The sequence below is a fragment of the Dendrobium catenatum genome, unplaced genomic scaffold, assembly GCF_001605985.2.
Source record: "Dendrobium catenatum unplaced genomic scaffold, ASM160598v2 original_scaffold_197033, whole genome shotgun sequence".
NCBI lineage: Eukaryota > Viridiplantae > Streptophyta > Magnoliopsida > Asparagales > Orchidaceae > Dendrobium > Dendrobium catenatum.
In genome coordinates this window covers 147,947-161,223 of record NW_021515450.1, presented here as the reverse complement: position 1 = coordinate 161,223, position 13,277 = coordinate 147,947, and the positions used below count along the sequence as shown (strand labels likewise).

The 13,277-nt window shown below is 34.1% G+C and overlaps 1 protein-coding gene across 5 annotated transcripts in view; it reads left to right on the top strand.

Annotated features, from left to right (window-relative positions):
• Nucleotides 1-13,277, top strand: part of LOC110114631 (ubiquitin-like domain-containing protein CIP73) — a 62,448-nt gene that overhangs the window by 32,626 nt on the left and 16,545 nt on the right. For 4 of the 5 annotated variants that reach the window (XM_020847565.2, XM_020847563.2, XM_028692416.1 and 1 more), the window contains 6 exons: nt 28-267; nt 1,788-1,952; nt 2,078-2,149; nt 2,248-2,440; nt 2,643-2,704; nt 11,120-11,263. In XM_020847565.2, the coding sequence (XP_020703224.1) occupies nt 28-267; nt 1,788-1,952; nt 2,078-2,149; nt 2,248-2,440; nt 2,643-2,704; nt 11,120-11,263 (876 nt within the window). The remainder of the gene's footprint in view (nt 1-27; nt 268-1,787; nt 1,953-2,077; nt 2,150-2,247; nt 2,441-2,642; nt 2,705-11,119; nt 11,264-13,277) is intronic. The other variant, XM_020847564.2, reaches the window with a different exon arrangement.

The window sequence follows — 13,277 nt, the reverse complement described above, 5'->3', positions numbered from 1 at the left end:
AGTTATGTTGCCAATTTTGTATTTCAGCTATTTCCTGATACTTTGACGACTGTCAATGATTTCATTGATCGGATGAATGGGGAGTTTCAAAGTTGTTGTAACTCATTGAACAATGATCAGCATCAGCTGCTTTCACTGAACAATGATCAGCATGAGATCCTTTCGAGGGGCACAATAACTGCAACTTTACCAGCCCTTCAAACTTTGAGTATTGTTTTGTGGCGAGCAGCACAGCTTCTTAGGGAAAATGCAACCACGGCTCTTTCAGTATGTGCCATATGCTCCTTATCTTTCTTTAAGGGTGAATTGAAAAGCGGAAAATACACTAAAGGACAGAGTGTAGTGTGATGCATTACTTTGCTATTGATTTCTAAAATTGATGGATTTGGTGACTGGAAATTATGACATGATCATCAATATTGTTTACAATTTTGTTGGTATCTGCTCATCTCCAGTGTTCATAAGCCAATTGGAAGATTCACGCCCCATGATAAGAATAACATTGATTACAACTTAGTTAGAAAATTAATAAAATCATGTTGATTATGTCAGGGACATTTGAAAGGATTCATAATTATTTGACTAACTCATCTCTTTGTTAGAACGTTAGGTTGTATTATCCTCATTTGTAACCTGTGATAAACTAGGAATTCCATTTGCCTTTCATTGTACATTTAAGATATATATCCATAACTATTATTCTATGATGTGAAGTCAAACTTTTCTTGGATTGTTCTTGCAATTTTTTCAAAAAGAATTTTTCTTTCTTAGTAAAAATAAGCTAGAAGTAGTCATGTACTCCTTATAGAATTATACGTTTGCTATTGCAAAATTATGTGTTATAGCAAAATCCAAGAGCCCATCATATTTGATCATATAAGATCATTTTACTTGCACTTGATAATTATTCTTTCTTCCACTTTTGTAAGTTATAATAGTTCACCCATCTCTTCTGAAAATTATTTTCTAATCCAATTGGAGAAACATAAACACTACTTACATTTATAATGCCCTCTACTGAAAATTAACTCAATTGAAATCATCTTATTACTAAAATGATTAACCTCAATAATTTTCTTTCAGGTTTATATCCACACTACATCCCTACCCTATTTTATAGTTTTCCAACATATAATATATTGCAACCTTCATAAAAAATAGTAAAAATAAAATAAAATAAAATAAAAATAATAAAAAAATTTGCAACCTTCTTTAATGTCATTGGATTTTTTCCCCTTTCCTTAAAATATGCTATAAACAATCAATATTTATTTATTTTTTATTATTTTGTTTACCAAATTTTTTTTTTATTTTCCCATTGAATGTTCCCCCATTTCCTTACTACGATTTGATTAAGTTGTAGCTGGTTATTTTTTTTTAGTGACACGCTAACCAAACTTTGCCTATTTTTTTACCAAAATCTAGTTAAGTTGTGCGGCCTCATCTGATTGGCGACTTTCTAGAATAGTTTTGTCTGCTTCTCACCGCAATTAAGTTAGGTCGTTTGTTACATCTCTTTTCAAGACCATCCTATTACTAGAAAATTTTAAATTTAAATTCATTTCACAAATTTGGGCATAAGTTTGATGATTAGCCACTGCCTTTTTTTCAAACCCTCAATTTTTACATTTAAGCTGGTGATTGGGACTAGTAATAGTTGTTTTGAACCTCATCTTCTATACATCTAACATTATTATATAACCCTCAGTATTCTTCTTTGTTTTTGCCTTTGCGCTTATTTACATTTTTTTCTCTTGCATTATTTGATAATTTTCGTAAATGTACAGAATCTATCCACACATTTGCTAAGAATAGAAAACAGCGATGACCAAGTCTTGCGAGGTCAGACACAGTTTGGAGCAGTGCAGTTTGGTTTAGCAATGCAGCATCTGGGAGCCTTGTTCTTAGAGCTTGGCCGAGCATCGATGTCTCTACGCCTTGGGCGAAGGCCAGTATGTTACATTTCTATTCAAAACGTGCATATGCAAGGAGAAATTACAAACTCTGTTGACAAGTATCCTGTGGCTCAAGCAATTTCTAACTTTCATAAATTTACCTGCATTCTCGTTTGCTTTAGAGGGAGTCATCTGTAGAAACTGGAGGCTCTGTTTATATATCTTCAACAGGGCCAAATCAAATAATGGTTGAGGTTGATCTTTCCCATTATAAATCACATATATCTGTATCTATTACTCCCATTTCTTGTCATTTTGGGGATTCTATCTAATTTTAATACTTTGTATGTAGCAATTTCCTCATCAATCATTGCATCCATTTCGGGTGCATCGCCCTCGCCCTGTCCATTATAGGCAAGAAGAATTTGTACCTGTAGTTTCAGCTTCTCAAATTTCTGGTTCTGCACTACGTACAGGGCCTCCTTCAGGATCTAATACTGTCCCGACACTTGAAGGTCAGGCAACTGAATGCAGAACACAATCTGGTATGTCATATTCCACCTTAAACCTCCTGAGTTATACAATCGTATAATGCAAACGACTCAGTTGAATTTGAATGAGTTATCTAACCTAGAAGACGTACTTGTAGGTACTCACAAGATGCAATTTTTCTATCAGCTTCAAAATTTTGCTGACTATGAGCTATTTTTTACTTTAATTTTCACTTTTCATGTTGCACTTGACTAGACACAGGCAATGATGGGATGAGACTTTCTGATCTCGATGTTTCTCGGCAGGTTGAGCAGCAGGTAAGGTTTGGCATGTAAACATAATATTCTTCTGGATTTGTCTATATGAACGGTGATAACTATCAGTGGATTATGCTCTTTATTGTGCTCAGATTCAATTTGACGCTGATCCTTTTAATTTTATTGATTCTAGTAAAGTTTTGAAGAGTCATTAACTCCCAACACAACAAGTAGTCCTTCGGACTGCCAATCAGTGGTATGCCATCCTCTTTATTGGATATTAAATCTTCCAAGTGAGAACCAGTTTTGGTGAGCTCTTGCAGCCATTCCAATCGAACAGAAAAATAGATTGCAAATACTGTGGGCTATGAGAGAGATTCATACGACAAGAAATGTCATAAAGAATTGGATTGTATCATCTGTAGGATGGAAACAATATTAGGATTATGGGAATCAATGGAAAGTAGCGTAGTCAGAGATACATGTCTTTTGAGCACTTCGTAAAAAGGGTACCATACTATTTTGAAAGTGAAGACAATTCACTTAATGGGTTTGAAAAAAAAAAAAACTTGAATACACCATAGATTTCCCCTATCCTATTTGGCATATCATGCCAAATAGAATTTATTTTAGTCTAAGTAATTAGATTTCCCATTGGCGCACACCCTCATAATTAATAATATTTTTGACATAGAGTCCTATTATTGCTTTTATACTACTTAGTTTTTTGGATAAATGTTTTAATATCTTAAGAGCCTACAAATGACTCTTCCAAATCGATTAAAAAATAAAGAAACATAAGAAAGATTCTGCTATTCTAGTGCGCAATCATATAAACAATCAGTAATGAATAAATAATAGCCTAATGTGCAGTCGAGTTCTTCAATACACACCAGAAAAATAAACTATATGTAACTGGTATCTACCATAAATTCAATCAAATCGTAGAAACTATATATGGTGAATGATATGTGCGCTCTTGAAGTATTTTGTTCGGATCATCATTCAGTCTACTACCTTCTAAGATAACTCATATATCCACATGATTTTTTTAAACTAAAAAGTATATATTCAAAGTAAAAAAAAGTTCCAAAATTACTCCCAAAAAAAGATGTTAGTACGGGAAAGCATGTATATTTACTTAATAGGCCTAACACAATTTTGTGTCAAACAACATTTATTTAGGACATGCCTACTAAGGGGATAAGCTAGCAAGTTCCTACAAAAAGAGCGGATCATATTTATTTTTGTTTTGTCCCTTTTGCCCTTTTGTGCATGGCTATAGCATCTACAAAGACTATATATACACACGCACGCGCGCGCGACCCTAACTTCATCTTACCCTAAACAAATAGAATCTATAATCGTGTCTATTGCATCACTTAGTGTGCAAAAACTCAGTGTGGTCTCAAGATTTTTCTCATATGATCAAGATAAAACTATCAATTTGGTCTTATCCTAAAAATTCAATTAAACTAAAATATTTGTACAGATGTCTTAAATCTACAATTAATATCTAATGTACATAATCGAGAAACATAACATTAAATTAAATAAAATATTTTAGCTAAATAAAATTACCTTGAAAACTTGCTGATGATTCTTCTGAAATTTCTCTCTCGATTGAATTCTTCTAACACCCATAAATTCCTGCATTCGTCAAATATATAGAGGGCAGTGGACACAAATCACGGCATAAATTTGAATAATTTATGGCGGGTGTATTAGGCGAATCATGGGCGCGGAATGGGAGGAAATAATTATGGCAGGTGTGGAATCGGAGGAGCAGTTGACGCGCGTAATTCATGGGTGCACATGAAACAAGAATAATTTAAGAAACTAGAATTCACGGGTGCACACAAGAAATTGGAGGTACTCCTGTTTCTTAAAAAACTAGATTACAAAATTCTGGCTTCTAAGAAACCGGATTATCAACCCCCGGTTTCTTCCAATTATTGATATATCCTGTACATCCATTAATTTTGTGCATCATTTGCTTCCAATTTTTCCGCTCAAACACATCTGTATACATGAGATGGTATCGGTCGTGGGATTCCTATACATATTCAATGTTCCACAACAACTTCCGGAAATATTCTACTCGAGGTCTCTAGGCGAGCGATTGATGCTAAGTATGGTTGATTCTAATGTTCAACTTATTTAATTATTCACAATTTTAAGTAACATTGCATTGCTTAAAAACAGACTGATTACATCCGGCCTAGCAGGCATATCACTCACCGATTCACCGGTCAACATGGTGAAAGTGCAAGCTCTATGTAACAGGCACTTAACGATTGTGATGAGCTGTACTCCAGGCTGGAGACTTCTTTAATTTTTTACTATAGCTTGCTTGATTCTAGTGAGGAGCATGAGAGACAATAGTGTAGCAGAGTCATGATGATGAGCCTCAGATGTAAAGGCGGTCTACATCAGATGTTCCATCCAGGATGATGGGAGATAGAAGTCATGCAAGAGCGACATATGAACTAGCATGGCAGTCAATGTATGTTAGGTCTGGAGACTTTGTTGTGCCATTACAATTCGCTATAGGATTTTCTAGCATTGATATGGGAGGGGGGGGCAAGGTTCGTCAGAGGCAAGATCATCAAGACAATATTGTACTCAATATGGCTTACAATGGGGCAGTATTGCTCTTGCATATCAGACAAAAATTCAAGCATCACAGCAAGTGCCAACACACGTAGAGTATGCAAATCCTAGCATGGATGAATCCATTCGGACTGCTACACTCCTACACAACAGGATGAGCTCCTCCAGCGAACTCAACCAATACAAAGCATTGCATACTTGGGTGTTCAAAGTAAAGATGCTGTTGGAGGCCTACTAGTTAGATCTGAGAAGAAGTCGACCACCTGATAGGTACACACCGGGGAGTGCAACTATCCCTAAACCTAAGAAGTAGGGCAGAAGATTGACATCATGTATGTTGTGCTGATGTAATCAGATCATGCCTCTTATTTCTAAGATATGAACTTCTATTTTATTTTTGTTAATTGCATAACATAATATGATGATTAATCAACTAAACTGAACTAAAAAAACAAAATATTTCTTAATCATTAAATTTGATAATTTAATGTATAGTTAAATAAAAAAAATTTAGATTAATACTTAATTGACTAAAATAATTATACACGTTAGATCAATTTTCTTAATTAATTCAAATATACCATTAATATTACAATTTAATTCACATAAATAAAATAATAATTTATGCGAACTAATTTTCAGGAGAACTAAACTAAAGAATCATAAGTACTCATCCTAAATAGAAATTTTTTTTTAATGAAGCACAGGGAACCGATTACATAACAAACTAAAATACATAAACACGTGTCATATTAAATAAGAGAAGTATAGTGAAGAAAATTTAGAAGAAGTTAACAAAGATAACATTTAGACGAAGAGATAGATTTACTAATTCCTAAGCAGCATATGCAACCATAATTAGAGTTGTGTTTGAGTTGGACAATATTTCAAATGGAACTCAAACTCATATTGCAGGTCTTGCCATTCCTCAACCTTGAAGAAATGTTTAGGCTTACTATGATGTTATAACTCATATATCCAATCATTTTATAAATCCAGAATGAACTAGTCAAACCCCGAACACCAACGATGACATAAAATGGCATGCTCAATGTCAAGGTGGCTGTAGTCAATATCTGGCGGGGAATGACTGTCATCTCTACGATGTTTCATCTCATGGTACCGCATCTGTAAGAAATGAGGGATGATATGGTGACTATTCTCTTTCCAAAACCTAATTTGAAGATTTTTCCAACCAGCGACATTTAATAAATCTCTTGTCCTGTAAAGTTTTACCCTCAGTACCTTAGCATGCATACTCCAAAGGCAATCATCCTCATCTTCTGAACATTCATGGATACAACACCTAAATATCTCATTCACATTTGCCTTTTTTTCCAAAGGAGTGTCATCGGCTCGTGCTTATACAAGCATGCATTCTTCGGCTTGCATCATCAAACATTTCTTTATTGAGGAAGCATTTAACCTTCTTCGTACATTGCCAAAACATTCTAAATAATTCAAGTAAAAACTCTACAAATATATTTCATGTGTCTTTTATATACCCTTTAAATAGTAGAGAGTAAAGATATCCAATCATCACTTGCAGCCATAAAACACAATAAGACTTGAATGTACCTTACAAATTTGTAGGCCAACTGATGAGATAGGCTATTGCAAATTAAATGACATGTCAATGCATAATGAACGAGATGTTATAAGGATCATATGCTCTGAATGCGATTTTTGGATAGAGGAATCCAATGTTCACAACAAGTACACATTAATTGCTTTTTACAGAGGAATCCAATATCCACATCAAGTATACATTAAAATCATATTTAAGAATTTATTTAAAGATATAACAAATTGTATACATAATTATTATAAATTATTCATTAATTAATTTATAAAAATTTAAATATAAAAGATAAATTAACAATTTTTTTTAAATGAATTTTAATTCTAATTTAAATATCGTTAAATAACAGTATAAATTTTTTAAAAATTTAACTGATTTAAATTAAAAAAAAAATATTATAAAAAAAGTAGCTGGAACTTTAAAAAATCGGAATATATTCATCTGGTTTCTGTAGAAACCAGAACATTGAATTTCGGTTTCTTATCCGGTTTCTGCTAAATCGGATTAACATTTTTCGATTATGTATACGTTACTTGATACTCTGTATTAGCTCCTTTTTAAATTATTTTGATAGTGTGCTTCTACCGCTTAATTTGGCCTAAAATGTGATTCTTTTTATTATTTGGCCGCTTGGGAAGTTAAGGGACAGGCATTTAATGAACTATGCCCTTTTTCCCTCAAATAAATGATTTTTAAAATTATTAAAAAAATTGGGTTGCTCTAAGTGAGAAAAATAAATATAATGAAAAGAATGATATAGGAAGATCTTTTAGGAAAATAGACGTTTTTTTTCTAAAAAATTTTTAAAGTTTTTGCATTATTATAACTTTTGCCAAACTATATGAGTTAGCATTTTATAAATTCAGCTCTTCATTGAATTTTTTGGATTTTGTATGAATTGTTCAATGTCTTTTATTTAAAATTTTTTTATCCAAATTATATCTATATTATCGTCAATTTATTACATGTTCTTCCTAATCCTTCAATGAGAATTTTGTCTAACAGTCGTATTGTGTATACGTATTTATATTTTTTATTTTACGAGCCTCTTCCAATCTTTCACAACCCTATCTTCAATAGTTGGCACTAGGACCTTCCCGCCTATTTAAATATATTTTAAATTTATATTTCCTCATTTTGTTACACATTCCATCTTCATATTCTCATATCTCTCATGCTCAATTTGACTATTAAAGACTTGTTTCTACTGCAATGTTGTCTTATATACAAAGCTATTGATCTAATAATAATTCTGTAAAATTTATCTTTAAGGTGGCGTAATATTCTTTTATTGCATAATGCTTATACATTTCGATTAAAAAAAATAAAAAGAAAAGAAAAAAGTATGTCTATTATGCAAAATCATAAGAAGCCAAAGTCTTTTAAACTTATCTTTAAATGTTTACAATGATAAAGCTTCTCTATGCTATAAATTTAAAAATGTTATTTTTTTCTCTATTTATGGGCCACGAGTATTTAGAATTTAAGTGTATTTTAAATGTATTGTAGAGTAAATTTAATTGTATTTGAAATAATTTAGAATTATTTGGTTGAGTGTAAAACAAATACAAGAGATTATTTTATTATTTTTAATTTTAAATAAAACGAATTGAGTGTAAGGGCCAACGGTAGTGGCCGACGATGGCGAGGCATCAATGGGGGCGGCGGTAGCCGAAGGTTGCTAGTGCCATGTGGCAACAAGGCTGCGATTGCCAAAACTTCACGTGTGATGTATTTTAAATTCATCCAAATTAAGTGAACTCTAAATATATATTGAAAATTGATGCAAGCAAAAAGTCAGCAAAAAAATTAGGAGACGTCTAATTTTTTTGCTAGAAAAACATTACCTTACTAGGATAAAGAAATTACACGAAGTAGACAAAATACAACTTCACTTCATAATTATAATAGGACTTACAAACTTTGACACATACAAACGACTCAAACAAACTTTCAAAACATAAACTCCTAAAGTTGCAATTCCATCATTTGAGAAGAAGGATACATGTGGTGTGGATTCTTGCGTAGAGAAGACGGGGATTAGAAGCCAAGACGAAAAGAAGGAGAAGCTCTTTCAAGCTTTCCTAGAAGGAAGAAGAAGAGAAGTTGGACAAAACTCTCAAGCTTTTCCAAAGAAGAAAAACCTCTCAGGTTTTTATCCCAAAAATCTCATTTTTCACCATCCTATTCAATGCCAAAACATCTCCATTTTATAGGCAAAAGAATGCAGCTAAACAGCCCAAATATCTCCCATTAAACCCATTAAATTCAAGGAATATAGAAGGCCAAAAGACTGCAAACAGAAGCCAAAAGACCTCAAATATGCTGCATCAAAACTGCACAGAAAACAAAGAGGCAGCCACCGAAACCCCCACCCAACAGCAACCCCAAACCGGTACTGGAAACAGAGAAAAGAAGGCCACGGGAACCAAGCAGGCAGCCACGGGAAAACCAGCCAGCACAGGAAACAAAGGGCTAATGCACAGGAAAAACAGCCTGGGCCACGGGAATAGCATAAGCCCAAAAGAAACCCAGGGGGCAAGGAGGAAACCGAGAAGGCGGCATGGGGAAGGGGAAAAGCCAAACTTTTCCACACATAATGAGCTGAAATTAGTAGAGAAACCTTTTTGAATTAATGAGCTAAAGTCACAACTTAAGCATTTAGGAGCTAGAACCAAGTAGATCCCAAAAATTAGCTCCAAATCAAAGCAAACAAGGCCCAAACCGAGATATAACAAGCAGCAAAAAAAAAAAAAAATCCATTTTGTTTTGACCCCCCCCCGCGCATGCATCAAAAATGAACTTTAAATGAATTCAAAATGCTTCAACAACTTATTCTGATTTTTTTCTTTTTACAACCAACTAAACAACTAAATCTTGAAAACCCTTGCAGTCATTTACTTTGCATTCCATTTTCAAACGACCAAGTAACTCCAAGTTATTTAATTTGACTCTTAGAACGCCATATTCGTATTTTTTTAATAAAAGTTTTAAGTCATTATAGATTGGGTGTCGTGTATATTTTTGTATTCATCTTTTTAGTGGATAGTTGTGAAAATTTAAAGCATTTTAATGTCTTTGGTTGAACATAAACTAATGCAATGGTGGATTTAAGGGAGGCATGTCGGGACATTTGTCCTCTTTAAATGTTAAATATGTCTTTATATATAATGTATGCATATCGATGTCACTTTCATTTGATGTTCATAACAACAAACATTCAATTCTTACCCTAATCCTAATATTAAAATTAATTAATGTGCAACTCCTCCACTTCCTAATATCATTAGTACAGTTCACTGTTTTAGTGCTAAGTGGTGGGCAATACTTAGCAATAATGTCCATTTAAATGCATATTTTGTATTACAAAATTATATTTTTTTATTGCCGGTTCTCATCATGTTTAGAATTGAAATGAAAATGCCCTCAGTTGATTGAGAACATGTTTATATATCTGTTTGGCAGTTGCTGGAAACTCCTAACGTGCTCCAATATTACAAGGCATAGTTATGAGTGAAGTTAGCTTTGGCCCAAATTGCAGTCGATAGCACTTTTTTTATAATTACTGTACAAGCTATACGAATCCCTGCACGCTCTTTTGCTCTACATTTGTCATAAAAATGGAAGTTCAAATTTTAGCACAAACAATTTTTTTTAAGGCATTAGTTGATGCTCTGCGTGGTATACTTGGATGTTGTTTAAATCACATTCTTCGCGTGTTTGAAAGCTATTTGCATGTTGTCATCATATATCTTTATAATTTACTTGAAAGATATTTTTAGATACATTTTAACTTATTATGCTATGTTTACGTTATAATTGGTATGTTTTCATACATAGAGCTTGAAATCTCATTACTTTTGTACTTTTTTGCATAGCTAAAGAAAATGGATTGATTCACACATTTGATTCCGCTCAATTCTATGTGCAGTTTGTGGTGTATAGAGCAGTAATTATGTTTTATTAGCATGTTTTTAATAAGAATCGAGACAGGCTTCTTTTTTCTTGCTCCCTAAGAATTTTTTTTTAACAAGCATTATTTTTTTACTTCTAACCATTCTACTAATCTCTTTCGTATTGTTCATGATTTTTATTTTCACCCTATACTACGGACTACTGTATCTATTAATTGCTTTTGTTGATTTTTATGTCACATACGTGTTTGCATGTCTAGCAATCCAATAAATAAGTTGCTTTGACATCTGAAATATGTTGTGAATTTTGTAACATAAGACTTGAATCGATCCTCATTGTAAATTAATACTTTTTTTGGTTCTCAGGTTGATCTTGGCCAAACTGTTGAAAGAATTGCTCGTGAAACTAGAAATGTGTTCGGAGAATTACTTGAAGATACTGTTAACCAACATGGAGAACTTAATGTTTATGAAGACATCGTCGAACTTAGTAATGAAGAATTTGCCGATGTATGTATTCCTTTGCTTCATAATTTATTTTTTAAGCTTGCTCATATATGGTAGTTCTATTCAGTTTGTAGCTCGTTTTGAGGATTTTGGCCAATTTATTAATTTTTTAATTTATTTTTAATTCAGATCTACTTTCTCAACTTTATTTATATTTGCCATGTCAAGTACTATGCTTATTGAATTACTTGACATCATGCTTTTACTTCTTAATCCAAATCAAAATTCATTTGTGTTGCATGCCATAATATTGACGGTAGTAAAGAGATATATTGAGTTTGACGCTCTAGCTTTGTAGAAAGATCCATCACACACAAATGAAAGAGAGGGGTGCAAGAGTTATAAGGGATACTAAAAGTTTTACATGGAAAACCCTAAAAGGGGAAAAATCACGGGGCATGACTCAATTGAAATGATTCCACTAGTGTATGTTGTTAATCATAAATGATGCTGATAAGAAATGCTTGAAGAAATTTAGGAAAAGCTTTGGTTGAAATCTGATTTTAACAATGCCAGAAAACCAGGAATAGAATACAATATAGCACTTTTTATTGAAAGTTTAATGAAAGAAGAGATAAGATACAAGTGGATCTTCAAAATAATTAGAGAGGAAGATACTGCTCTTCCAAATCTCTAGCCACCGGCTAAAGTCCAAACATCCTAAGAACAATCTAAATTCATCAAACGATGCATTCCCCTAACCCTAAGAAAATCACCTACTTAAAGCAAACAATAAATAATAAATACCCAAGCAGCCCGCCCCCAATTCCCTTTATTTCGTTAATTATTTTCCTCCCAAATCAACCTGCTTAAATTAAGAAACATTTTTTAATTAATCTCCTCCAAATCAGCCATCTTTAATTAGAAAATATTTATTAATTAATTCCCTCTAAATTAGCCCCTAAATATGCTCTCTTCAATTAGGAAAAATCTCCTAATTTATTGCATTTGATTAGGAATCTTCCTAAATAACTCCCTCTTAATTAGGAAACTTTTTAATTCCCTCACAATTAAATCAGGCAGTCCATCAGATTCCCTTCCTCGAGGGAAGGCGTTCGCTCAATGTAGCAAATATGCATCATGTAGAGCATATTGCATAGTTGGAATTGACAGGATCCAATGACATGAGAGTTGTTCTTAAGAGAACATTGTCCTGCTCATTTTTTGGTAGAACCATAGTCGTGTGATGGTGGTCGGAGGGATTGTAGTCGGGTGACGATGGTCAAAGGGACTGTAGTTTGGCGACAGAGGTCGGAGGGACCATAGTCTGGCATAGGAGGTCGGAGGAATAATAGTAGCGCAAAAGAGTTTAGAGGGACCATTGTCGGGCGATAGAGTTTAGAAGGTCCGTTTTCGTACAACAATGGTCGGAGGGACCATTGTTAGGCGACAGAGGTCGAAGGGATAATAGCCTGGCGACTGCGGTCGTTGGGACAATAGTCTGGCGACTGAGGTCGGAGGGACTGTAGTTGGTAGACGATGCTGGTTAGAGGGACCGATGTTGAGCGATGGAAGTCAGAGGAATTGTAGTCGGCGGGCAACTATGGTCGGAGGGACCGTAGTCGGGTGACAAAGCTCATAGGGATTGTAGTCGGGTGAACAAGATTGAAGGGACCGTCATCGGATGACAAAGTTTAGAGGAATATATCGTAGTCGGCGAGCAATTGTTGTCGGGCAACGGAGGGCGGAAGGATCGCAGTTGGGTGACCGAGGTTAAATGGACCATTGTTAGGTGACAGAGGTCAGAGGAACTGTAGTAAACGGACGACGGAGGTCGAGCGGAGACCTGGCGGTGGCGGCTAGAAGGTGGTTTGATGGCGAGGGTTTGCTGGTGGTGGTGCCTGGTTGGAGCTCTGGGACTCTTGAATCTCTAGCCCAAGATCCAAGCCTCCAAAAGTTTCCTTCATGCAGTGAGAGGGGTCTATCTATAGATTTTGAAAGGAACATGTTTTATAAATATGAAAAAGATCCTAAGCAAATTCAGAGTGCTCCATCAAACGTCTTATATTGATTCCCT